This window comes from Platichthys flesus, chromosome 21 (assembly GCF_949316205.1).
Source record: "Platichthys flesus chromosome 21, fPlaFle2.1, whole genome shotgun sequence".
In the NCBI taxonomy this organism is placed as follows: domain Eukaryota; kingdom Metazoa; phylum Chordata; class Actinopteri; order Pleuronectiformes; family Pleuronectidae; genus Platichthys; species Platichthys flesus.
The window spans coordinates 8,147,409-8,173,043 of record NC_084965.1 but is presented as its reverse complement, the minus strand read 5'-3'; the positions used below and the strand labels follow the sequence as shown (position 1 = coordinate 8,173,043).

Here is a 25,635-nt window from a genome sequence, read left to right as displayed (position 1 = left end):
ACAAGCACTCCACAGCGAGAACATCCTACGCACAGGCAGGTCTGTTCTCTGTAGCCCCAGCAGACCATCATGCTCAGCAGGTTGAAAAGGCTTGTAGGGGCTCCAGAGCCGCCCCCTGCCCCGGCTGCAGCCCCTCCTCCATCCTTAGATCCAGCCGCCAAGGTAAGACCCTGCTCGCTCTCTGATTCCTCAAATATTCATAGTAAATGAAACAGAAAATCACAGCATACTAATATTTCAAGGCGTTTTACAAAGTAGGGTTATGTGTTATTTTACCCCTATTCCAGAATAATGACATAAACAGTTACACAACAACAGTTTGTTGAGTCAAATTGAACAACAACTGATCTAAAAACAACTTTAAAAGATGTAAGCTTAATCTGAACCAAGAAATATTGTTGACAGCTCTTAGGTTTTAGTATGAACGTTTTATATTTAGAATATTTATATATATATATATATATATATATACGTTTTGTGTAGAGTTATATGAGAACAATATATTATGTTATGATTGATTTGGAGAAACTTTCACTTTATATAGTTTTGCTTGTGATGTTGAAATATTTTTGGTCCAGTATAATTAACATGTTGCTTCCATTTTAGTTAATTATCAGTAATCACTCCAAGAAATAAGATTTCAGACGTTAGTATGTGTGGCAAAATACTTGAAAATTGTGTATTTGATCTGACTTCAGTGATAGTTGAAATCAAAGCGATATAAAGCTCTTTAAAGATTTCATTTTCTTTTCCTCTATTTTTAAAAGTTATACAAGTAACCTTCATTAATCAAAGTGAGTTAAATTGAAAATATAAAGTTTTTGTTTCTTTATTTAGATAAAATCACTGAATAAAAAAATGTTGGCGACCTTGCAAACAACTTTCATACATGCGCCACAATTAAATATCTAACCGATCAGCGTCTTGCCACCTGCTTGGCACACGGCCTCATTAAGGTTATATCAGAGTGATTCCGGGGAAAGCCTCTGAAGCAGCTTGGCACTGACCTGGAGAAGAAGTAGCTCCAGCAGGGAGGGGGAACCTGCAGGGCTGATATAACTGTTTTTAAATGAGGCTGAATTCCTGCAGTTAGCGTTGAGGGGGAGGATAGTGAGTGTAGTATGGTGCACTAGCAGCTATTACAATAACGTCAGACTCCCATTGCATATAAAACAGTCCTACTTGTCATTTTAGCATTTTGGGATAAATTCTTAACATGAACCACAATAAATGAGTCTCTCATGTAAGGTAGAGCTTTGTCCTATATAATAATAAGATTGTTATTAAGGTGTTGCATGTTTACAGGAAGAAAAACCTCCTGAAAAGGATGAAAATGAGCAGCCAAATAAAGAGGAAGAAAAGAAAGGCGAAGAAAAGAAAGACGACAAAAAAGAGGAGGGACAAAAAGAAGAAGCAAAGAAAGAGGAGGAGCCAAAGCCAGGTGAAAAAGTAGACCATGCTTGTTTGGTGTTAAACCAACAATAACTTCACATCACATTTGTGTCACATGTACCTTTTCAACACATGTTGACCAGTGTCTGGTGTTATTTTCTCTATACTAGTTTTGGGGTAATGTAATCAGATTGTTTCATTAGTTCCTAATACTCCTATTTACACTTCACTGTCAGATCATAACAGCAGGAAAAAGGCAGCAGGGAGTTGAACCACATATACCTGGGGGCACAAAGCACTCTCATCACGGTGACAGACTCAAGGCTTTTGGCCCTGAACAATGAAATCACATTTGCTATATACTAAATATGCTGGATTGGCCCCTGCTGTGAAAACCATTTGTCATTTGAGCAGAGCACGTCACAAGAACATCTCAGTGTTACAAAGTCTAAACCCCACAGAAACACATCTTGTAATAATATTCTCTATCTATACTTGTCATTCTTTCATTAAACATATCTAAATACAAAATGTCCCATCACACTTCAAATACACAAACCGTTCACTGCCTGCACAGAGACATCAGGGGCAATTTGAGACTTTCAGCTCACCATCTTGCCGAAGGACACCAGTCTGGTGCCCTTGGAGGAACAGGAGATCGAACCACCAACTTTTTGATGCAGAATAATTTCTGCAGAAACCAATGGAGACACTGTCTGACTGGTATTTGTCTGATCAGCTGCTTATGTCACCTTTTATTTGTTTTATTTTTCCGAAACTGCATGACACATTCTGTTTTCAATTATAGCTGCTCCAGCTGCTCCTGCTGCTGCTGCTCCTGCTCCAGCTGCTCCTGCTGCTGCTGCTGCTCCTGCTGCTGCTGCTCCTCCTGCCGATCCTGCCAATCCAGAGGGTCCTGAAGGGTAAGAATTCATAATATAGTGTATGTCGTGTACCCCACACAATATGATCAACCCAACACAGGATGAGTATAGATAAATGCAGGTTCCACAGGACAGCGCTTCAAATCAGGATTTTTATTTAATTTTGTTATCTTTTTGTTTGGACTTCTCACATTTTAGATTAAAGGCAACATCAGACTTTCAGCAAATCTTGTGGATGACTCTCAAGAAAAGACGAAATGTAAGGTTTTTGCAGATGCTCCTCTGTGATTCATTGTTAGTGTGACGGATTGTACAGGTCAAAGAGTATTGTCTGGTGGAGAGAGCTGACGAATAACATATGCGATAGTGTTTAAAGTGTCTGAGAATTTGAGAATCAACACGCCTAAGATGTTAACATGTCATTATGTTTTATAACCATGCTCAAAAGATCTCTTAGCTAAATATACTACATATTCGCCCCATTGAGACTAAATAAAGTCTTGAAAACATACCGGTGGATAATTCCAATAATAAAGCAACTGTGTGTAGGAGTGGGAGTGAAAAACATGTCAGGCAGCTATCTTTCTTGAAATATCCATCAAACAAACTGGACAGGAAAATTCTCTCATGGCCCCTCTGCCTCGGCGACCATACATAGTACTCCTATACCACTGAAAGGATGAATTTTAGCAAATTGTGTAAGGAAATTACTTTAAGCAAATACATATTGAACTCTCAGCAAATAAAAACAATACAATGTCCAAAGTCAGGCTTGTCGTCCCATCGAACCTTCCAATGGACCTTTCACTGCCTAGCACCACTATCCCTAAACATCAAGAAAAATAAATCTTCTGAGGTCCCAGTATATTTACCTAATAAAAGAGAACATAACTTATATTACTTATGCAATATAGAAGGGAAAACCCCAAAATATAGAACACTGCCGTTTCTCAGCAGCATTGACTCCCAGTTGTAGTATCGATGACAATTCACCTGTATGTTGTAGAATGAAATAGAAGAAAAGAAAACCAGTATCTTTGCATACAGAACAGATACAAATTAAAACGTCGATGCAGATTAACATTCTATAAGTAAATGTGAAATTATAAGTCACTTTGTCCATTTCCCCCCTGTTCACACATCACTAATATAATAAGAAATAATGAAATAACTAAGCATTAACAGAGGGAGCCCCCCTTTCTCGTGATCTGCCTGTGTGGTAGGCCAGTCAGGGTAAAATGCTTTTCCGGGTGTTATCTCTTAAGCTTTCTTTTAATGCCTGGTTGTAAATAGCACTGACATACGCATGTGAAGTGTAACTTTCTCTGTTGGATCAACAACAACGACGTGCACCTTGCAAATAAAATCAAATTAAGCACGGAGCTTCATTTCAAACATCAACACAACAAGACACGCCCGCAAAAACTGTTTTTTAACAGGGTGTGGACAGACAGAAGACACACAACAGCCACATAAATGACCAGCGTCCAGTCAAAATGAGAAATGCTCACCGTGTGAAGCTGGTTGGAGTGTTACAGTTCATAGCTCGTCCAAGTTCCTGACGCCAATTTGTTGTGTCTTTCAAGCAGCAGTGTTGTTCAAAGTCGATGGTTGAGGAAGTTAACCGCAGACCCAAAACTTGCAGTATAACAGAGTTACACAGAAGTTTCACAGGTCAGGACGGGCCCCATGGTATACCCGGAGACATCACAAGCCAATGGTGAAAGTCTGACTTGCCTCCTGCAAGACAATGAGTATTACAGGGGAGGTGGGACCCCAAAACTTGAGTTAACATGACATTACACATAAGGCCTTTTGCCTAAATAAGGACATGTTTTGTATCTTGTAGTACAAGGCGTCTTAATTATACAAGTCAAAGTGTAATCTCTAGGGGAGAGAACTGACAAATAACATGATAGTGCTTAAAGAGTCTGAGAATTTGAGAATCAACACGCCTAAGATGTTAACATGTCATTATGTTTTGTAACCATGCTCAAACGATCTCTTAGCTAAATATACTACAGTAGATTATATTGAGACGGATCACCACTAAATATTGTTTTCTTTTCATGTTTTCAGTGAACAAGCCGAACCTCCTCCTCCTCCACCTGTTGTCTACAACCGCTATGCAGATGATACACTCAGAGATTTGATCAAAAGGTTAAGAGAACGGACAGAGGTGCTGAGAGAGAAAGCCATAGATCCTTATGCTACTTCTCCAGAAATCACCCCCCCTGTCAGTAAGTACAGAAAAATATCCCACAAAAAAACAAAAGCATGGAGACGGGATAGAAGCTCATAGACATAGAGAAAGAGCCACTTAACCCAACATCGCTCCCTTTACCTGTTTAGCACCTATCATGAAGAAAGAGGACTACATCAGGTTGAAGGAGGAGGAGCGGTTAGCGAAAGAGGAAGCGGATAAAAAGAAGGCAGAGGAGGCCGCTAAAAAGGCGGAGGATAAGAAGAAGAAGGACGAGGAGAAGAGGCTGGAGGCTGAGAAGAAAGCGGAGGAGGAGAGGCTGGCGGAAGAGGCCAGGAAGAAAGCAAGGTTCCTCCCGGAAATCAGCTGCTCCTGCTTTGACGTCCTCATTCAGCCAATTGAGGAAATGATGGACTCGACCATTGGAACCACCATAGATCCTTTCACAGGTAGGAGAGGTGCACACAGACGACCTGACAGCTGAGTTCAAATGAAACATGAACAAGTAAAAAGACTGAAAACCGTTCTGTCTTCTGTCTCCAGACCGCCGCTACATCGCCTGGTTGACTGTGGTAGCCGTGGCCTACAACTACAACCTTTGGTTTTGCTCGGCCCGGTTGGCGTTCCCTTTCCATAACGCAACTGCTAACCCCTTCTGGATAGTTTTTGATGTTCTCAGTGACTTAGTGAATGTGATTGACATCGTCATTTGGCAGCCCCGCCTTCAGTTTGTGAAAGGCGGCGACATCATAGTGAGTCACAATCCCTGTCATTGTCCTGTGTCTGTGATTGTTAGCTTTGAGTTGCATTGTTTTACTGTGTGTAACCGACACAATCCTCTCTCCCCTACAGAAAGACAGAGTTATGACAAAGGTTCACTATCGAAAATCACAACGATTTAAGGTAATAAAGCAAAATCACTTCCAACGATGTAGGCTACACACAGGTTTAATATATTTTGACTTGTTTTAGTTAGAATTGCTTTAGAGAGGTTTGAAATATGAAAACATACAATTGTACGCTTGTAAAATAAAATCCAATATCAGAGATTACTAAAAGCAGTGTGTACTTAACGGTCCCTTGACATCTGATGTCCTGTCAGATTCATCCTGTGGCCCTTTGGAGCCCAACATTTCATACCTACACATAACCTACAACTCACTGTAACCTCCCAGCGAGCGAAGTTTTGTGACCATAAGTGTTTTTATTATTGTTCCTCTGTGTGTGTGTAGATTGATCTATTCAGTATCGTCCCCTTCGACATTCTCTGCCTGCACTTTCAATTCTCCACCATCTACAGACTCAATCGGTGGATAAGGGTAGGCAGGCAACACATCAGTTTTTACAAATAATGGAAAAAAAAGTTTGGGTTTAACAAGACTTCACAGTTTTCTTTGTGTTTCCTTCTGTCGACTAGATTGACTCGTTTTTTGAATTCAGCGATCGACTTGAGAGCATCATGGCCAAGGCTTACATCTGGAGGTAAATGCTCATGGATCAAAGGAGCAAGTTCATTCTCACATTCACTGAATATATTATAGTATATCTTCTTTTGACATTTATTTCAGTTACATTAAAATGACAGTTTTATGGCTATCGCTATGAGTATTTTTGGCTTAGTATACAGTATTTATTACCCTTAACTCATATAGTAAAATTCCATGCTTTTTCAATCACTATACTTCTTTGAGTAATAAAATATATCATAGCATAGTAAATAACAAAACTTTAAAAAAAAATAAAATAAAAAAGAAGTTGAACAGAAAAGTATATAGAAAGGAATAAAAATGTAATTTATCATAAAACATGAAAATCTGATTTTCTTTTAATTCAATCAAAAGGTGCAATAGTATAATGAGGCCATTCAAATGTTGGAGTTGTGTCGTAGTATAAAACAAATGAATGAACAGTAGAATAGAAAGTCGCTTTATAATCTTGGTACACCCTCTTGTGTCTTGAAATCATTTGAAACAGAACCTTGATTTTAAAATTGATTTGTGTATTTTTCCGTGGTTGTGTGTCTGATGCAGAGTTGCTCGCACCACAGGCTACCTGCTCTTCGTGCTCCATCTCAATGCCTGCGCGTTCTACGTCGCCTCGGTTCACCAGGGCCTTGCTTCAACTACGTGGGTTTATGACGGAAAGGGCACGGCGTAGGTTCTTCTCACTTTGTGTAACCGTTTTGCGATTTAGAATCATTTTGATGCTAGGTGGTGTTGCCGGAGCTGTCCATGGTGCTGAAACACTGAAAGCTCCCGTCCTGGTACAGGTACCTGCGTTGTTACTACTTCGCCGTCCGGAGTCTGATCAACATCGGGGGTCTTCCAGAGCCGGTGACCATCTTTGAGATCTTGTTTCAGATGATAAACTTCTTCATTGGTGTCTTTGTGTTCTCAAGTTTGATTGGACAGGTGGGAGGAGAGTTTTTACTTTATTTTTGTCTTTCATTTCGATGGTTATTCTTTTTAATACGAGTGGTTCTTTGAGTCTCTGTTTTTTGTTGTATGTATTTACTTAATTTGTTGATTTTGTTCTTTCTTTGAGATGAGAGATGTCATTGGAGCAGCCACAGCAGGACAGACATATTTCCGGGCATCGATGGACGGCTGTGTTGAGTACATGAACACTTATACCATCTCTAAGGTCGTCCAGAACAGAGTCCGTACCTGGTACAACTACACGTGGGCCGAACAGGGCATGCTGGGTACGTCTCAATGAAAAAACAGATAGAGAAAGTCAAGACCCTCAAATTAAGACCTTCAAGTGTGTGTATACAGATAAACCTCCATTCATGCAGACACACTCTCTGTCCCATCCAGATGAGTCCGAGCTCCTGGACAAGATGCCTCTGGTGATGAGAATCGCCATCGCCGTGGATATCAACCTGGCCACTTTTCAGAAGATCGCACTGTTTCAGGTGAGGTAGCATTCACTTTGTCCACTTTGATAGCAGCATTGTTTTTGGGGTTATTTTAAACTAAATGTTTGAGGTTTTGCCGAATTGCTATATTGAGTGAACAGTTTAAAGAACTACAGGGCCTGTATACCTTAGTGAAAGCTACATCAGTAGTGGTAGTTTAAAAAAATTAACCTCAAAATCAGGTCTCTTTAGATACTGCAGTCTTCTGCAACTAAAATGCACCCTAAAAATAAAACTATACTCTGACATTTTACTTCCTACTATACTGTTAAAAAAAATTATGAAAATTTGGAAGCCTTCCTATACTATAACATATTCTGACGCCTTACGCCTTTGAGATTTTTAGTAACGCTTTTGATGCCCTTATTATACTAGGACATATTTAAGAAGTTTATATTACCTTACTAATGAAAACTTACTTGTGGACCTCATCTGCTTCTTTCAGGGCTGTGACCAGCAGATGCTGGTGGACATGTTGCTGAGGCTCAAGTCAATCGTCTACCTGCCTGGAGACTTTGTGGTGAAGAAAGTGAGTACGTGCATGTGTGTGTTTCCCCTAATGACACACTTTAAAATGCAGTAAATGTGAACACTGCTGACGTCTGTGTTCCCATCCTGCGCTCTCTGCAGGGGGACATCGGTAAAGAGATGTACATCATCAAAGGTGGAGCGGTGCAGGTTGTGGGAGGACCTGACAACAGCATTGTGTTTGTCACACTGAAGGCCGGCTGCGTGTTTGGAGAAATCAGGTTAGGGTGCACATGTGGTAGTGACCACTACAACGTAATATAAAAGGATTCAATACTGTCCTTAGTTTAGTCATCCATGAACAGCTTGATATCAGTGAATGGGTTGTTCCCTAGGTTTGAATGCACTTATTGTTAGTCGCTTTGGAGAAAAGCGTTAGCTAAATGAAATGTAATGAATATGTGATTAAAAACTCTCCCCAAGTGCAACCACATCGTTCTATTAAACATAGCATATTTACATTTAGAAGTCTTTCTTAAGATTGCATTTGTAATAATGATCAACTGCAATCCAACAACTTTTTTTTTAACACTGGTATATTAACAAAGGATGATGGCAAGAGACCCAGTGATTTTTGACATGGACACATTTATGTTTCTAACCTTTCCTCCTCCCGACAGTTTACTGCAGTCTGCTAAAGACGGAGGAAACAGGCGCACCGCTAACGTCAAAGCACACGGCTTCGCCAACCTTTTCGTCCTGGAGAAGAAGGACCTGTTTGACATCCTCGTCCACTACCCAGAGTCTCAGAAAGTGCTGGCCAGGAAGGGAAGGTGAGTCACTGAAGCTTGATTTTGACTACGCCTGTTCATTATAACTGTCACGACTAATTTATCCTCCCAAATTACACTCGATCAGATCCATTTCATACTATATCAAAATAAATAAGCAACTCATTGTTGATTATGTCTGTGACTGCAAAGGCAACTGCTCAAAGCCAAAGGTCCTGTAGTTGCGAAAACCACAGAGGAGAAGAAGAAAGGTATGACTCTGTTTGGAACCAAACCGCAGACGCCCAAGTTGATGAGAGCGTTCGCCGACATGCGCAAAGGAGGCTTCATGGAAAGACTCAAGGTAAACTTTTCATATTTAGACCCAATCAGCTTTGATTTGGTTGTGTGCAGCTTTTACTGATGACCTCTGGATGCAGCCACCTCATCACCTACCGAGTATGGAGCAGTGATGTGACTTTTTATTTATTTTTTTGTCCTCTGTCCACAGAAAGCTGCAGCAGACGCAAATTGAGAACAGGACGTTCGATGCCACAGATCCACACTTTTGCACTGACTCAAAGGGACAGATCTGCCAGTCAAAAGGTTTCTAGTTTTCATGTGATGCTCCTCAGCACACATGAAACCAGGTTGCAGAGCTGAAACAGGACAGCTGTAGTTATAATCTGATAATGTTCACCTTCTTAACTTTGGTTAGAAATGTCTGTTAAGCTACATGCTGCAGTTATTATTGTGTTTTAATTGTGTATATTGTAAATCATGTGTATCTTTCCATATAAAATGTATTGAAAATAATATTTTGCTATTAAAAGCCGAGCTCTTATACTTGAGACTGAGGTTCTTTCTGTAGTCCTTTAATTTGGATGTTTTAGATTGAAAGAATTCGTTTTTTAAAATGAGCAGTGATGGCATCCATGGCTGAGCAGACCAGGAGCACCATCTGCTGTTTGACAGGAGAATTGAAGTGAGGTGCTGGGTGCTTACTAACATGGTGACACTGAAGCAGTGTTTTTTAAATTCAGAGTAAAACCTACTAAACACTTGAAGACACAGAGAACTGGTTCATTTTTCTGTTGGAAAACTGGAATCTACTGTAACTGACATGAATCCAAGCCGTCCACTGTCTCTGTCTCTGCAGGAAGAAGCACACCTCAAACATATTTCATGTCCACATGATGAGCACATTTATTTGGGGTCTTTTCCTCTCTTCCTGGATTATTGCCACATGATTTTAACAAGTCACCTGGTGGAATAGCTAATACTGTATACTCATGGTTTGGTTTCTCTTAATATTACCTAATAATTATCAATACATCTCTTCCTGGTGCATCTAAGGAAACAAACTGCCTGAATCTGAATCTCTGAGGCTTCTGATTTGTGTATATTTAGAGGTAAGCATCTATTAACAATAAAACCTGAGTAGCATGAAGCTCTGTAACTGTGAGGCCACATTATAATAACAAAATGCACATAAAGCTACAGAAACAGGATCACTGATTAAAAAACAACAACAACAACAACAACAGCAGCGTAACATGGTAAAGAGCAAAGGGAAAAATCCACACAAATGTAGAATAGGCTGAAACGTAAGGCATATACACTATATATTTTTCTCCTCATGCAAAAAACAGCAATCTGACATTTTCTCTCAATATGCAGACAGACCTGGTAAATAGCGTTTCCTATAATCCGGATTTGGATTGAGAACAGTTGAGAAAGAGGTGTCGGCTACTCCCCCTGCTCTGATACTGTAGCTTTACAGTCCAGCTCCGTCATGAGTCTGTTCAGAGTCAGTGGGTGTGCAGGATACTTGGCCTGCTGCACAGGAAGTCTTTATCTCCATGGTGGATTTGTGCAGGAGCACTTTGTTTAACTCTGGAGCTTCCAGAAGATCATCTGTCGGTCCTCCCCCCCTGTGATCACCGTGCTGCACAAATCGTTCATCCACATCGCCGTGACGGCACCTGGGCAAAGAGAGATCATTTTTAATTTGACAAAGTGTATTTCATATTAGAAATCAATTGGATTGAAAGAAGGTTTACAAGTAGAAACACAGACCAGAGACAAGCTGTGGACTCTATGGTCTGAATTTGTAAAAGCTCAACACTATCAAAATGTTTCACAGCTCCTTTGATTTGACTAGAGTTACATTTAAAGCATCATTTTAACAGATAAAATCTACAGACTGTTCCCCAGGTGAGATGTTAAACTCATGAGGTCTTACCGGAGTGTGCGGTGATTCTCTTGGTGACTGTGTTGCTGAGCAGGTCCCAGAGCAGCAGGTCACCTGACTGCCCCCCGCACAGCACCGAGTTCCCGTCCCAGCAGAAACACCTGGAAACAACCAAACAGGTGAGTCCTTTAGGAAGACCACAGGCTGCTGACATGGCTGAAACTTGAACACAACAGTTGTTAAAGACTGGTGATCACAGTTTGGACTTATTTTCTAAGGAGCATCACTAAAGACATTTTCAGAAATGGAACGCAGAAAACCCCCAGAAATTAGGCAGGAAAAGTTCAACTGACGAATTCCAACAGACAGTGTTTCTGGACATTTCCATGAAACGCTCCACTGTGGTGACGGCAGTGTGATCTCACCTCTGCTCCTCCTCTGCCTTCACCGATGAGATCACCATCCCTGTCTGGACATCAATTACTTTCATACAGGAGTCGGCTCCGATGCTGAGGATGTGTCGACTGTCTGAGGACGAAAGACAGGTTCATTACTTCAGAGTGAGTCTGGGTTTCCAGGGGATTCAGGGTTTAGAAAACAGGTTTGCACTTCTTCGTTTGTTTAGATCTTTCAAATTCACGTTCAGGTCCCCAGATCATTGCCATAGTTATGTTATTTCTCAATTCAGCTTTATTTGTTGATATAGAGTGATATTGTTCAGCTGTTACGTTGTTTTCCAGGACAATCTAAAATATGTAATGGCCATTTACACCCCTGCTTATTTTGTCTGCTTGGCTTGCCTCTATGACTCACACAGAATAACTAATTCAATAGCTGCCTACACTTGAAGGCAAAGTGTTAAAAGTGCTTTGTAAAACAATACAGCACTTAAAGAGCCACGCAGAAGCAGTTACTGAATCACACAGGATTCTGAGGCCTGCTGAAATCAGCGAGGCCAGAAGAGGTTCTGACATGTACCAGGACTGAAGGCCGCGTGGTGGATGGTTCCTGAGTGACAGTGGATCTGCTGCAGTGTTTCGTAGCTGCTCGTGTCCCAGATGGTGACGGCTCCGTCTTTACAGCCCGTCACCAACAGAGTCCCCGCTGGATTCAGACCCGCGGCGTTCACCTGAACACGGGGACGGATAAAACAGCATGACAGGGACGATAAGTTGAATTTGTTGAATCCACACAAACTGGCATCACATGAAAACCCGGATTTAACAGCCTCACTCACCCCAGTGTCATGTTCCAGCTCAGCCAGCAGCTCAAACTGGGATCTCTTGTTGCTGGAGGAGCTGTCACACACACACTGCCAAACCTGTCGGAAATTAAAAATAAACAACAGCCGATGTTTCTTTGCCTTCTCTTCTCTCCCAGTCCTGCAGTTAATTAATGATCCTTGTTCCCACGAAAACCCTCCAACGTTCACATTTTCTTTTTCACTCAAGTAGTGAAACACGTGTGTCTGTCTCTTTGCATAGGGTTATTTTGGGTAGAAATTAAACAAATGAACAACTATAGATAAAAAGAAAACATCTGTCTGCAACACTGATGTCATGTTGTTGTATTTTATCATTGTCTCACCTTGACAGTGGAATCCCACGACGCCGTGTACAGCCGGTCGTCATACCAACACATTTCACTGACGGCGTCATCGTGACCCATCAGTGTGTCCTGCCGCCTGCCGTACGGGATGGAGTAGAAATACCTAGGGGACAGAGACATGTTGAAGTGAGGAAAATCTATTTAACCCCCTGCGTAGAATGCACACACGAGATTGTACATACACATTGTTGTCCCACGAAGAGCACGCCACAGTTTTACCGTCTGCCAGCATCAAACACGACGACAAGGCCTGAAACACATCCAGAGAGAGAGTCAAGGAGGAGCACAAGGAGAGATGGCGAACAGGTGAGTAAAGTCAAAGTGTGTACCATGTTTGAGAAGGACATGCTTCTCTGGAACTCCTTCAGCTCTTTGGAAAACATCTTCAGTGATGAGTCTGGAATGAAGAGTCAAACAGGCAAATGATCCAGAGGAATAATAGAGAGGTAAGACATTTTAAATCTCTGAAGAGAAAGAAGGAAAGATTTGTTTCTCACCTTGGGATGTGGAGAAAATGGCTGCTCCGTCTCGGGTCACTGCAATGCCCGTCACAGCCCTGCAGGTTCACCAGAACATGTGGAAGGATTGAGGAGGTTTTCAGGTTCATGTAGCAGTCGCATGAATAACAATTAGCAAAGACAAAACTGAGCCAAACATGAGGAGAGAAACTTTGAAACGTGAGATTGTTTTGTCAGCAGCCACCTGTCCTCAGCACCTTCTGCTCTAACGTCCTCAACAATCAATTTCAAGATGTTACTTTTTTTTTTTAAAACACACGGCGGATGAGAGACTGGTGCAGCTGCATGTCGCCTATTTGCTTTGCATGAACTTCCTCATATTTCAACCAGAGATTTCATTTCACATGCAGACCAGCAATGCAGCTGCATATCTGCTTTGTTAACTTTACCAAGGAGGTTATTGTTGGTTGGTTTACTGGGTGGATTTATACAAAATTCTGTGGCAGGATGTGTCAAGATGGATAAGGGAACAACACAGATCAGGCAGCGGTTCCAGGAATCATTTTTTAATATTGTGAGATGACATTTGACTGTTTTCCAAGGGGAAACTTTAAAGATCTTGATAAAAGGACAAACTTGGCTTATTTAGATGAGTGATATCTTTAAGTGGCTGCAATTTGGGGCTGATGATTGAATTTAAGAGGGTTGTTTGGCCTTGGCAGAGGGATGCTCAACACTGAGTTCTAGTTATTACTGCAGCCCACCAAAAGCCTCTTCACTCACTCTTTATGGATCCTGTGGCTGGAGACCTGGGTCAGGGTGCCCATGCTTGTCCAGGCCATCTTCCTGCTCTCCTCAGTCAGGTCCTCGAAGGATGAGTCCTCGCTCTGAGAGGCTGGAAAACAACACAGGAGTCACTGCTGGAGGAACATCTGGATATCCATGTTGGATATGGCAAGAAAACCGTGGTGAAGAACTTCCACTTCTTTAATGTCATGTCTGCACACCTGGCGAGAAATCCAGACCTCCCCTGATATATACATCAGTCTTTTCAGAGTTAATCACTATCAACTCGTGAATCGAGATGTACGGTTGTGTAACTCACATGGAGACAGTTCACTAACTGGTGAGGTGAGGCTGGAGCTCCGGGTGATGTTGTGAAACCGTGGCGTGATCCTCTGAGGGTGGGGGCTGCTGAACAGCTGTGTGGGCGTCTGACCAAACTCTAGGATCTGTGTCAGCATGGCGATCCTCTCGTCGGGGTCTTGGATGCTTTGCGGAGAGATGTCGGAGGGAGAGGTTTGGTCAAATGATGCAGAGGAAAGAATCGGCCTAAAAACTCTTGAGGGATTTCAGCTGATACCTGTCATAGTCGATGCAGCCTTCGTAGGTCAGAGGGTGAAAAACTGAAAGAGAATGAGACCGATGTGAGTGTTTGCCAGCTCTGGTGGGTTGCTGATGTTGGTGATGGCTGCTGGGAACAGTATTTTACCATTGTGAGCTGCCACAGCTTCGCCGCCTCTCTGCTTGAAGCCAAACACCAGGTCAATCCACTCGTGAAGGTTCTCTGACACGTACTGACTCTCCAGTGCCGTCCTGTGCTTCTGGAGGAAATCACCAGCATCTGGATTAAAGAGAGAGAGGGCACAATAAATATGCCGCAGCAGGACACACGGAAAAACTATAGTTGAATTATTAATAAAGGGCAGCAGGATCAGGTGGACGCGGCATGGGGCTGAGGGGAGTTTGACCCATCTGTGTTGGAAAAGGAAGTTACCTGAAGCCCACGATGGGAGCACGACGTCCCCGACTAGGCTTCCATTCTGCTTCCTGCCCAAATCCAGATTCAGCTTGTTTTCCAGGAAGCTGCAGTCGTCCCCATAAAACTCTGGAATCAGCTGCACGTCAGAGAAAAATGGGTTTATAATCATTTTTATTCAGTCATACTGATGTTATTATTAATATCCATTTTATTGGGGATCATGTGCAATATTGCACATGATGAGACATCATGGTGAGGATGTCTCACCATGTTAAAGCCCTATGAGACGAATTGTTATTTGTGAATATGGGCTATACAAATAAAATTTGATTGATTGATTGATTGATAACTGTTGCCAAATGATGGTATGTACCAGAGTTAACTGTAAATCAGCAACAGAACAAAAGAATATAAACTTACAAACAGTAGTAGATCACATGTGCACACAGCATGTCAATACAAGTGCTACATCAGAAACAGGGAGAGTCAGTGGTGAAAGAGCTGAGGACCTTTAAGCTGTAAAACTCTTTCTTCTCGGGCTCCACTTGGCGGACTGTCTGAATGCAGTGCTACAGTATAATCTCATCAGTATCATCACTGTCCTACAGTCCTGAAAGTCACTGAATCTGTCCTGATTCAATACATTTCTAAATAATCAAATCAGTGTTTTACCTCTTTGAAGTCAGTTGCCCCCTCTAAGCAGTTTCTCCAGGTTTCACCGATGCTGTGAAAAGGAGACATCATCATAAATTATGTATTAAGTATACAAATTAAGTATGTGGTCTGGGTTTTAGTGTTGTTTATAATGGTTTGTGTGCGTTGCTGTTTTAATACCTGTTTTCCTGTTTTATTATGTAGTGATAGTGATGCTGAGACGAAACTGTACATCTCAAGAGGTTTTTCCTCATAAACACATTTGATCAAATAAAAGCATATTTAATCTAATGGTAATTTCATAATTTCTTAAGTGGTTCTTAACAGATCATTACCATTAATGGAGTAAAATTTTCAATACATCACTGGTTTGTGATTGGTGATTACAATTCAAGGCTGGTCAGGTCCCAGTCAAGAAAAGAGAACAACTACCCGGCATATGTTTGGTAAAGGACCTGGACTGGTGTCAGACTTCCTGTACCTGTTAAACATGCGATCTGCGTGGTCGTAGCGACCGTTCTGGAGACACAGCATGTGCTCCGGAGCTGCAGGCACAAGACATTTCATCAGATTAACAAAACACCAACATGGAGACCAGGAAACACAGCAGGGAGCTCTTAACAGTGTTAATATAATACCTGCAACCCTGCTGACACAAATGAAACATGTATAAACACACTTAGCATTTGATATGGAGCCGTACATGCTGTGTGTTAATGCACAAGTGTGCGACGTACCAACTCTGGCCAGGTAGAAGAGGACGTAGCCTGGAGACGAGTAGTGACTGCCGTACATGAAGCGGGGTTCAGGCATGCCTCTGTAACGAGCCTGTGAACAAGAGAACATCTCTGAACTTACTGAGGAGCTGAGGTCCACGGACGCTCAGGGTCCAGAAACAAGGAGACATCGGGAAAGAGACTCACCAGCAGTCGGTCCAGACGCTCTTTGTTCAGAGCTCCCACCGGTTTGCTCAGGTCTCTGAATGTGGCGGCGTTCTTCATGTCTGAGACACAGAAGCCCGGATGGTTAAAGCTCCATTTTCAAACGCGTGATACTAGATACCACCAGTTACTAGAGGCCTGACGACTCACCTAGCTGTGAGCTGGTGTAGTCGGCGATGACCCAGGGGAAGATGGGATACTGGGAGAGGTCATTGCAGCTGCGGTCCGCCAGGTTGTTGAGATGGAGGAGATACTGGTAGTTACTGAGATGACCTCGCTGCCACTGCAGCATGTAGCTCTCTGCTGTGTGCTCCGTCATGTGGTTCTCTGAGGGAGTCATGTGAGAACAGCAGAGTGGCTTTAGCCATGTGTCCAATAAAAACATAGAATTTTGCATTGGAATTTAAGTGACAAAGACAAAACAATTGAAAATAAAGATAGTAAGTTTTTCTCCTGAATGTCAAAGTTTATGATGTTTATATATACGCACAATGGGAACCATTGGTATTCTGCATTAATCAAACACATGGTGACTTTTTGGAGAGAGCAGCTTCGTCTGTGACACCGCACTCTGAGTTACATGATCCTCATATGGACGATGTAAATCAGCTCCAATGATTCCCTGGAGCCTCGGGCTGATACTCAGAGCTTCTTATTCTTCTTAACCTCACTGACGCTGCTTTGTGCGTCTGAGTCATATTAGCTAGGACCTAATGTGTGACCAACCACAAAACTGAATCCATTTTCTCCACTAGGAACTGATAAATATCTAATTTCTTGCAGGCGACTCCACAACACTTTATGACTTAACAGTCATTTTTGATTAAATCAAGCCACATCAAAAAAGGGCTCACTCATACAATTTAGTTCCTTAGATATGTCTCTGAAGGTCAATGATCTTGCAATCTGAGAAAAGGTTTAAATTTAAATCCTGGATCTGCCCCTGATTAACTGCACCATAATTATTGTGTTCTTCCCTGACACCACATCCTTCCAGCAAGTTCCGTGGTTATCTGTTGCAGTCCAGTTTTGTGTAACACTGCTATTTAATAGACAAACAAACCTTTGGCATAGGCAATAGCTGATATTCACAGAAACACAGCACAAGCAATAAGCAGGATCTATCCCACCACCACACACTGTGAGTGTTTGAAGGATTTTTTCAATATGGTGAAGAACACAACTAGTATTTGTCTGTTAAAGGATTTAGTTTGTTCATTATTGTCATTGAGATGAAGACCTGCTCTTTGAAACTATTATAAATACAAATACAGATGATTCAAACAGTTCATTTTTTGTAATGTTCAATCTTGAGGCAATAGCCAAATCATCAGAGCAGTAAAACATTTTAAAGGTTTGAGGTAAACCATATTCAGTCGTGTTGATTTTCTCACCCAGGAAGGTGGCGATGTAGTAGTAGATTTCATCTCTGTCAGCGGTAAGGTAAAACTTCAGGTAGATGTCAGAGCAGAAGTCGTTCTCAGTGCAGAACACCTCCAGACCCTTGGCCACACATGGACACACGTACTTATCAAACTGTACATACATACGAGACTGTGACAGTTCATGATATAATTTAACATCATTATGTGTGTGCGAGATCCCTCACCAGTGGTCTGAGGCAATGTCGTCTTTTGTAGATTCTCCTGACTCTGTGGAGTTTGATTTGAATCACGTGTTTCTGATGAGAGAAGAAATTGAAAATGAACTCAGTTAGGATGAGGTGACTGTTTATTTTACTGAGAGCACTTGAATGAGTTGCGTCAGCTCACCGGAAATCCGTTCAGCGGCTGGAAGTAAAGGTTTTCATCCGTGATGCAGACGTGACCGGGGTTGGACACCAGCGGCGTGACCATCTCCACCTCACACTCCATGTGAGGCTTCTCGGCCACGTTCTGAAAACTTCACAGCAAAGTACCGCCAGCGTCATGTTCAGCTACATGATCCAAAAGAATCAACACTGCGGAGCTATATATTTGATTATTGTTTGGAATTTATACACAACATACCAGTTTTTGTCAAACGAAGACCTCGCCAGTCGTGACTGTAAATTAGCAGCAATCTGGAAACACACAAAAGAATAGATAAATTACTGGAATGAAAGACAGAAATAATAATTTATGCTTTTGATTTACGGTCTCTCTTCTTCTCCGTTTGAACATAAAGAAGCGAGTGACTCACCATTGCAGTCTGGTCTCCTAGCTTGTCCAGACACGATGCTCTGTGAAGCTGTAAGAACCAGCAGAATCAGAAGGTGCAGAATTACAGTAACTTGTACAGTGAGAGTGCACTAAATCAAATTCAGCCCAAACCCCTAAAGATGGAGAGATGAAGGGAAATCTGATGGACTGATAATCAAACACACTGCTCAGCCCGCTGACAGTCACTTACCTGAAGTAACGTTTGCACGACGTCTTCTGTTTTAGTCCAAACCTCCAGTTGAAAATTCATTTTCTTTAATCCCTGTGGATGACATATGAGAAGTTACCCAGCCTGTCGACATGGCTGTGTGCATGTGTGAGATTGTGTGTACAAAATAACCATGCATTGAAAGATTTTTAACAAACTTCATGTGGGTACTACTTGGGAGGATATGTTATGGCCAGTCAAAGAATGAGGTTAAACAAAATATGACATCAAACAAACATATTCCACCATATCTCCCCAAATAATAGAGAGACAATAATGGCAATACATTATAAAAAAGTTAGTATGGCCTCATATGGGTTTATACAGCCTACATCGCTTCTGAAATGCTTCACATTTCATATTTGAACTCATAAACAAGTCTTGGAGTCTCTCAGAGTCCTGTGTTCAGCCTCATCTGCAATCATTGTGGTTTAAGAACTCAGGCAAGTAATTAGAAATCTTAATGTTGACATAATTACAAACTTAATCAAGTTTATTCGTTTCGCGATTCTGGTAGAACCAGTAGTCAAATGTGATGCCTGAAGTACTGAAACTTCTGAAATCCACATCTAATCCTCATCCCTGCTAACTGAGTGGATTTAATCTGGCTTTTGAGGACATGCATGACCAGATGTTTCCAGCGTTTCCAGCGACCAGCGATTCGGTTGACTCACCCTCTCATTTCTGTAAGGGGAGATCACGTTGCTTTCTTTGATGTAAATAACCTGAAACCAAAGAGAAAATTAGATTTTCCTTCACAAATCCATAATAATTAAGCCAGACAACTGAAGACAACAATAAGACAAACAATCACCGTTTATTTCAGCCTCACAAGTCATGAGCACTGATGTCACTTTGAGGATCAAGCACACAATATCACATCTCCATGTAAATAATAACTCACCTGTCCACATGAAACAGAGATGGCTGATGGTTGAGGCCTGTGAGGAAAACACAGAAGTGTTTAAGTAACAAGAAACAACCTCAGAGCATTATTTTAAAAAGCCCAATGTTGGTTTCCAGGTATATTTAACATTTGTGTGGTATTTTTGAAGTGACCAAACCAGTTTGAAAGTAAAGTGTAAGTGTAAACTCACTCATTGAAAGGGTTGTTCTCTTTCTGGACAAACTCAATCTTCTTACAGTCTCTGAGAGGAATCTGCAGATGAAGAGAAAAACCACATCAACACACATCTTGGTTTCTGAATCTCCACTTCAGACAATCATTCAAAACTGAGCACTGTGTTTTTATATAAACACTTTGCGTCTCACTATAATAATTGAACATATACCGTTTTTTCTCTTATCCTCAGATTTCCCCTCATGATTGCTAAGAGAACATTTTACTAATAATACATATATTTCAAATTTATTACACCGAAATTATTAAAAAGAATATATATTTGACAGGAAGAGTTTAAAAAAACAACTACTAAAACAAACCTTTAGAATTGGCTCGGTGAGATCCTCAGGATCAAATATGATTGATCTGGAACAGACTTTAAATGAGCCTCTGCTTTTTCTGGGAAGGAAAAAAAAAATTATTATACAATAAAACTATTTATATTATACTGCAATTTGTAATGAATGTATAAAGGGAAACAGATGTAAGGATGTTATGTTATTTAACAATTTTTTGGGTATATATTGCTATGTGTCAATATTCTTCTAAAAAACTACTCTTCTTCCTCTAAAACAGAATGAATTCAAATATCATATTAAACTAATATTAATTTACAGAGTGTAATAAATAAATAGGATTGTGTGTTTTGTTTTGTTTTGTGCTGGAAACACCTGAAACATCAAGGCTGATCTGAAAACAGCTTGTTGTTCAAACATTGACAGAAAACTAATGTCAAACTAATTCTCTGACATCTGGAAACGGATTTAGAGAACAAACAATCCCATACCCTAACCCTAATGTGTCTGTGTTACAAACCACACTCAGACTCAATTATCTTGTCAGTCTATTTGTGTAGTTTGTTAAAGTCTTCATAGCAGGATGAGATGATGTTTGAACAGTTGTAAAGTTCAAGCTGCCCTCAGCTCCTCCAACCTTCAACAAATATCACTAACTGAAGTGTAATTGTAATACACAGACCTACAATTACATTTAACAATTCTGGCTTTAACTCACACTGACCCCGAGGTGTCATTAGTCGAAGATAAAGATGCTGCTGTGAATAATCAAACTTACCTCTCCTTTTTTGAAATGTTTGTCACATGGTAGGCGATGTGCTGTTCAAAATAAAACTCCTCCAAATCCAGCAACAAGAGAGAAAACCTGAGGGAGAGCAGAGGAGAGATGAAGTGAAACAACTGCACAGTGTGTTAAACATGGTGGGAATAACAGGAAACCAAGCACTGAGTTAAAAATAATAAAAGTAAACAGGATCACTGCTAAATAAACTGACCAGTGACTAAAAACAACCCAACCACTGAATTATTGAAAGGACAAACAGGCGCAATACAATTTTTTCACTTGAGGCCAAGTGTGACACATGGCCTCAAGTGATGTCACAATGAGCTCAAACGGCTTCATGGGTAACGTAGGCCCAAAGGAAGAAGACTGCATGGAAAGAAGAACAGAGCTCTTTGAGTGTCTGGTACAGTCAGAGGCTTCTTTCCAGACGGGATCCCAGTAACAATCAGTTGCGACAGTTGTCATTTATTGAGACAAATGTTTCGGTTACAGATGTGAATTCAGATCAAGTTTAACTCAGCAAAATAAACATAGGAAGTTTTCAAGTGACCAAACCTGATCCGCAGGTTTGGTCACAGTCTGATCACACAATTAGCAATCGTCATTTAACTTTCTGCTCAGCGCCACTGGGAGTGATTATTCACTCAGGCCCTTGATCCACCACAAAAGACGATAGAGTGCAAAGCGTTTCAATCGCCACCTGGTGGCTGGCTGCGGAATAGGTCATAAATCATGCCTCCTCTATGTTAGTGGACAGGACATGGAGTAGGTCAAAGTACACGTTGTCAATTATATATTTCTCAATGATGGTTTCTGTCATTTAAGGTAGTTCTTATCACACTTGTGTTTGTTAAGGGGGTGACATGTCATGATTGGTCTTGCATGTAATACGTATATGTGGGACCTCAATACAACGGCGATTGATCAAAGTGGCAGTGTTTTCATCTGTGGTATTTTTGGCCTAGTTTCTTAATCCTTATAGGAAGTGCCACCCAAGATCTGTTGAGAGCAGGAGAGTCTGTGACAAGACTCTTATTTGGATATCTTTATAGATTTGCCCATGGCTCAGAGGCAGAAAGTCAGCAAATCGATGTTTGAAAACTGAGGGAAAAGGAGCAGATTTAAGAAATACTTCTTTCATCTATTCAAGTTCAGATTTTATTGTGCAACCACTTGACATTGCAAAATAGATTACAAAATTCGGATTTGCTGGATTAGTATTGGTGCTGATAAAGATCAAACTAATAGGATGTGGTTTCCACATTCAAAGCCAATTTGTGTGTTTGTGTTTTAGATTTGTACTACACTCACCAACTCAGTTTCACTCACATGAACACAAACCAATGCATGTAGGGGAAGAGGCAGGTGTTCGGTCGCTGCAACACTGACCCAGGAACAGATCACCAGCAAATCCAGTCAGATAATGTGTGTGTTTACCTTTGTAATCTTCACCAAGGAGGTTTTGTTGTCGTTGCATTTTGTCTGTTTGTTGGTCTATTAGCCAGATTAGTCAGGAACTGCTAAAAACATTATATAGAAACTAATGAAATGGTTGTGTATGGGTGAAGGAAGACCCTATTCATTGTGGAGGGGATAGAGTTCAGAGGGCGTCTAAAAAATGAGTTTTTTATAACTTGTCTTTAACAAAGCATTTTTCTACTTTTGTGAACATTAGCCGTGTGTATAGCACTAATAACTATAAACAGTTGAAATCTGATGCAGATCCGGATAGTGATCAATATTCAAAATAAATATTTTAAGGGGATGATCTATGCACAGTTGTAATACATTGAGACATATTTCTCATAACTATATCAGAGGATAGATATTTTACCTGCGCTTCCTATGAGAAGATTTCAGTTAGTTTATGTGTATTCGTTATATGTATGTGAATGCAATACATGTATTTAAAATATAGAGAAATCAGCTTTGGCAGAGAAATGCTCTCTCCAAGTGCCCTTCTACTTTGAGCAAATGTTTGATTGCATAAAATATTTAAAAGAAAAGAGCCAAAGACAAATAGAAATCCTCTACTTGGAATAACAAATTACATCAACTTCTTTTACATTCACTGAAATATCCTGTTTCTCTGAATATGCCCGTAATTTTTTTTAAGCAGTAAACTGATGGATACTCAAAACGCTACTGACAAAATCCTTTGTCGGTGTTGGTACATCCAATTGAATTAACAGATAGTAAAAAGATAAATATATTTTTGGTTTTGAGTTGCATGCAGGCAGAGTAGTTGGATGGTTTTAAACTATGGAAGAAGACACTGTCATGGGGCTATTATCACATGATCCTCTGAGCTGAGAGAAACAATAAAGTCAGTTATTTTTACACACCGCAGTGGAAACAACAACAGACAGATTTTTATCCAATTTTATTTTCCTATCGACAAATTATCCTTATCAACCCACCCACGGTCTAAAGACAGTTCGTCACAGCTGAGGCCCAAATATCTTATAATTTTTCGGAAGGGACTTCTCCTGTCGTGCCAAGTTGGCTCTGAGTCAATCTGCCCTGACTAAGCACTTCAGACCACTGTCACATGGAGCATCGTTTAAAAGCTTTTAGGGAATAAGCAACTTGGTACATCAGGATCATATGTCATTCTCTTCTTACTCAGTATGATGCTACGTCTTTCATTTGTTCACAGCAGCTGCCGTAGGGTTCACTGTGATAGATATAACGGCTTAGGGAAGAAACTCATCAATTATACATAAGGCTGGTTCACCCGGTGCACAACGCCCCAGGTCTACTTAACCGTATTGATAACAAAGTTATCAGAAACTTACAGCATATGAAGTATAATGTCAAAATTAACAAGCTTCTGAAACTGTGACAGGTTTAAACTGGGATGTTTTAGTGTTTATTTGTTACCCAGTTGCTGTTAAGTTGTGTCTCATATACTTGTTTTAATTTGTTGTGTTTGACACTAATGATCAGACGGAAAACGTTAGTGAGGTCTAGAGCCCGACTAAAAAAAAAAACATTGCCAGCAATATATTAGTATATACATAAGTATTTCTCAAAAGACTTATGACAAACTAGAAGGGCACACTAAGAACATTTAATGTATGGACACAATTATTGGGATAAACATATTAATCATCGAATTCAAGTGTTCCATTCAGTCCTATTGCCATCGGATGGATAAGGCCCCTTAGTTCCAGGGAAAGGAAACCTTAGTGCTTCAGCTTGATGAGACATTTTGGAAAGGTCTATGCTTCCATCTTCATGGGAACAGTTTGATGGAGGCCCCTTTCTGTTCCATGAATCTGCCTCAGTGCACAAAGCTAGGTCCATAAAGGCATGGTTGTGTGAGTTTGGTTTGGAAGTGCTTGACTGCCCGGCTTGACACACGGAGCCCTTACCTCAACCCCATCTAACACCTTTGGGATGATTGCAAGTCATATTACATATTACATCATATTACTCCCTCACTACAGAGCTGTGAATCACAGATTGTGAACTTAAATAAGTTGTCAGCTAACAGTGAAACCAGCCTCATTGTTAAGTGGAGCACTGGTGAACATATTTTTGTAACTGTCAAAACCCCTGAAGCAGTTTTCAGATATGACCTGCGGGTAAAGTGTGTACCGAGTTAACGCACAGTCCGCGTTTCACACATGCACAACATAGTGTCAGCTTTTTCAGGCGAGAAACTCTCTTGACATCTCCGTCTGCCTCTTCTGCGTGTTTGCCACCGTTTTTTTTCACAGAGATGTTTGCTTTATTTTTTCACTTTTGCATCTGTCGCACATCAGAGACACCGACACCTCCTCTGGAGACAATACGGAGAAACAGTTGCCGAGCCAAAGATGCTGAAGCTACTTTCACAAGAAACTACACAAACTAACAACTCCTCTAATTGTTTGCATCAGCAGCCAAAAGACTGTTGTGTAGAACATGAGTGCATCAGGGGGGCTGGGGGGGTTGCAAAGCCCACTTTTGCCCCTGGGCCCCCTCAGGAGTTTGGCCTGGCCCTGGTCGTAGCTTGATATGCAGGCGTTTGGTGTGATCTCGGTTCTGCGGGTCACTGCTCCCGATCCCGCATCGTCACACCGCTTAGCTCTCATTAGCTGAGTGGCCCAGAGTGACGCTACACACAACAACAACAACACACACTGACCGACAATGACGGGGTAACCATGGTGAAGCAGCACTGACCTCTCTTTGGTCCGTTCTTGCGTCTTTAGAGAAGCCATCGCCGCTCTGTGTTCTTCTCTGTGTTCTTCTCTGTGTTCTCCTCTGTGTTCTTCTTCGTGTTCTCCTCTGCGTTCTGCACACTGCTTCTGGACTGCGACCAGACCAGTAAACACGGAAGCCGTCAGGAAACCATGTGATCACAGATTCCACAGGGAGGTCTCACTCTGACTCGGTTTTCCGAGTACCGGCTCCTTCGCCAAACAGTGCCTCTCAGAAAAAAGGAAAAGTGAACTCATTTCCAGTGAGATAACTCCCTCACATGTTTTCTTTTTTTCATATCCTGAAGAAGTTTAATGTCACCTGCACTGAACTCATGTAACTCCATTTATTCATCATGTAATGTTATTCTACTCAATGTATCTATAGTAAAAAAAAAAAAATCGTGAACCAGAAGAAAACATGATTTGATGCAACAGGAGTTAATTCATCCTGTTTTTTGTTGTAAATTTGTTTGTTTTTTTCAATTTTCGGATAAACATGCTGCTGTATGCAAATGTCTGATTAATCGAATCAGGAGATTCATGTGGAGTAAGACCTCGGGCTCCTAGACGTGTGAG

General features: G+C 41.1%; 2 protein-coding genes across 2 annotated transcripts; one reads left to right on the top strand and one right to left on the bottom strand.

Moving 5' to 3' along the window:
• Nucleotides 1–25: 25 nt before the first annotated feature.
• Nucleotides 26–9,470, top strand: LOC133932728 (cyclic nucleotide-gated cation channel beta-3-like). The gene is made up of 18 exons (XM_062379537.1): nucleotides 26–162; nucleotides 1,306–1,441; nucleotides 2,201–2,315; nucleotides 4,356–4,516; nucleotides 4,629–4,928; nucleotides 5,023–5,231; nucleotides 5,332–5,382; nucleotides 5,712–5,798; nucleotides 5,897–5,961; nucleotides 6,510–6,632; nucleotides 6,749–6,890; nucleotides 7,024–7,183; nucleotides 7,299–7,396; nucleotides 7,845–7,928; nucleotides 8,030–8,148; nucleotides 8,548–8,700; nucleotides 8,851–9,001; nucleotides 9,149–9,470. The coding sequence occupies exons 1-18, from the start codon at nucleotides 70–72 to the stop codon at nucleotides 9,170–9,172; spliced, it is 2,271 nt and encodes a 756-aa protein (XP_062235521.1). The 5' UTR covers nucleotides 26–69; the 3' UTR covers nucleotides 9,173–9,470.
• Nucleotides 9,471–9,818: 348 nt separating this feature from the next.
• nsmaf (neutral sphingomyelinase (N-SMase) activation associated factor) lies at nucleotides 9,819–25,194 on the bottom strand. The gene is made up of 31 exons (XM_062379536.1): nucleotides 25,040–25,194; nucleotides 20,861–20,947; nucleotides 20,107–20,185; nucleotides 19,761–19,822; nucleotides 19,568–19,604; nucleotides 19,338–19,388; nucleotides 18,646–18,717; nucleotides 18,436–18,483; nucleotides 18,264–18,316; nucleotides 18,027–18,156; nucleotides 17,864–17,935; nucleotides 17,649–17,757; nucleotides 16,405–16,581; nucleotides 16,237–16,316; nucleotides 16,051–16,141; nucleotides 15,795–15,858; nucleotides 15,332–15,383; nucleotides 14,675–14,795; nucleotides 14,390–14,521; nucleotides 14,261–14,303; nucleotides 14,003–14,169; nucleotides 13,681–13,792; nucleotides 12,937–12,995; nucleotides 12,769–12,836; nucleotides 12,622–12,689; nucleotides 12,419–12,542; nucleotides 12,069–12,152; nucleotides 11,810–11,960; nucleotides 11,257–11,359; nucleotides 10,883–10,992; nucleotides 9,819–10,622 (listed from the first exon to the last, which is right to left on the bottom strand). The coding sequence occupies exons 1-31, from the start codon at nucleotides 25,075–25,077 to the stop codon at nucleotides 10,528–10,530; spliced, it is 2,739 nt and encodes a 912-aa protein (XP_062235520.1). The 5' UTR covers nucleotides 25,078–25,194; the 3' UTR covers nucleotides 9,819–10,527.
• Nucleotides 25,195–25,635: the final 441 nt, after the last annotated feature.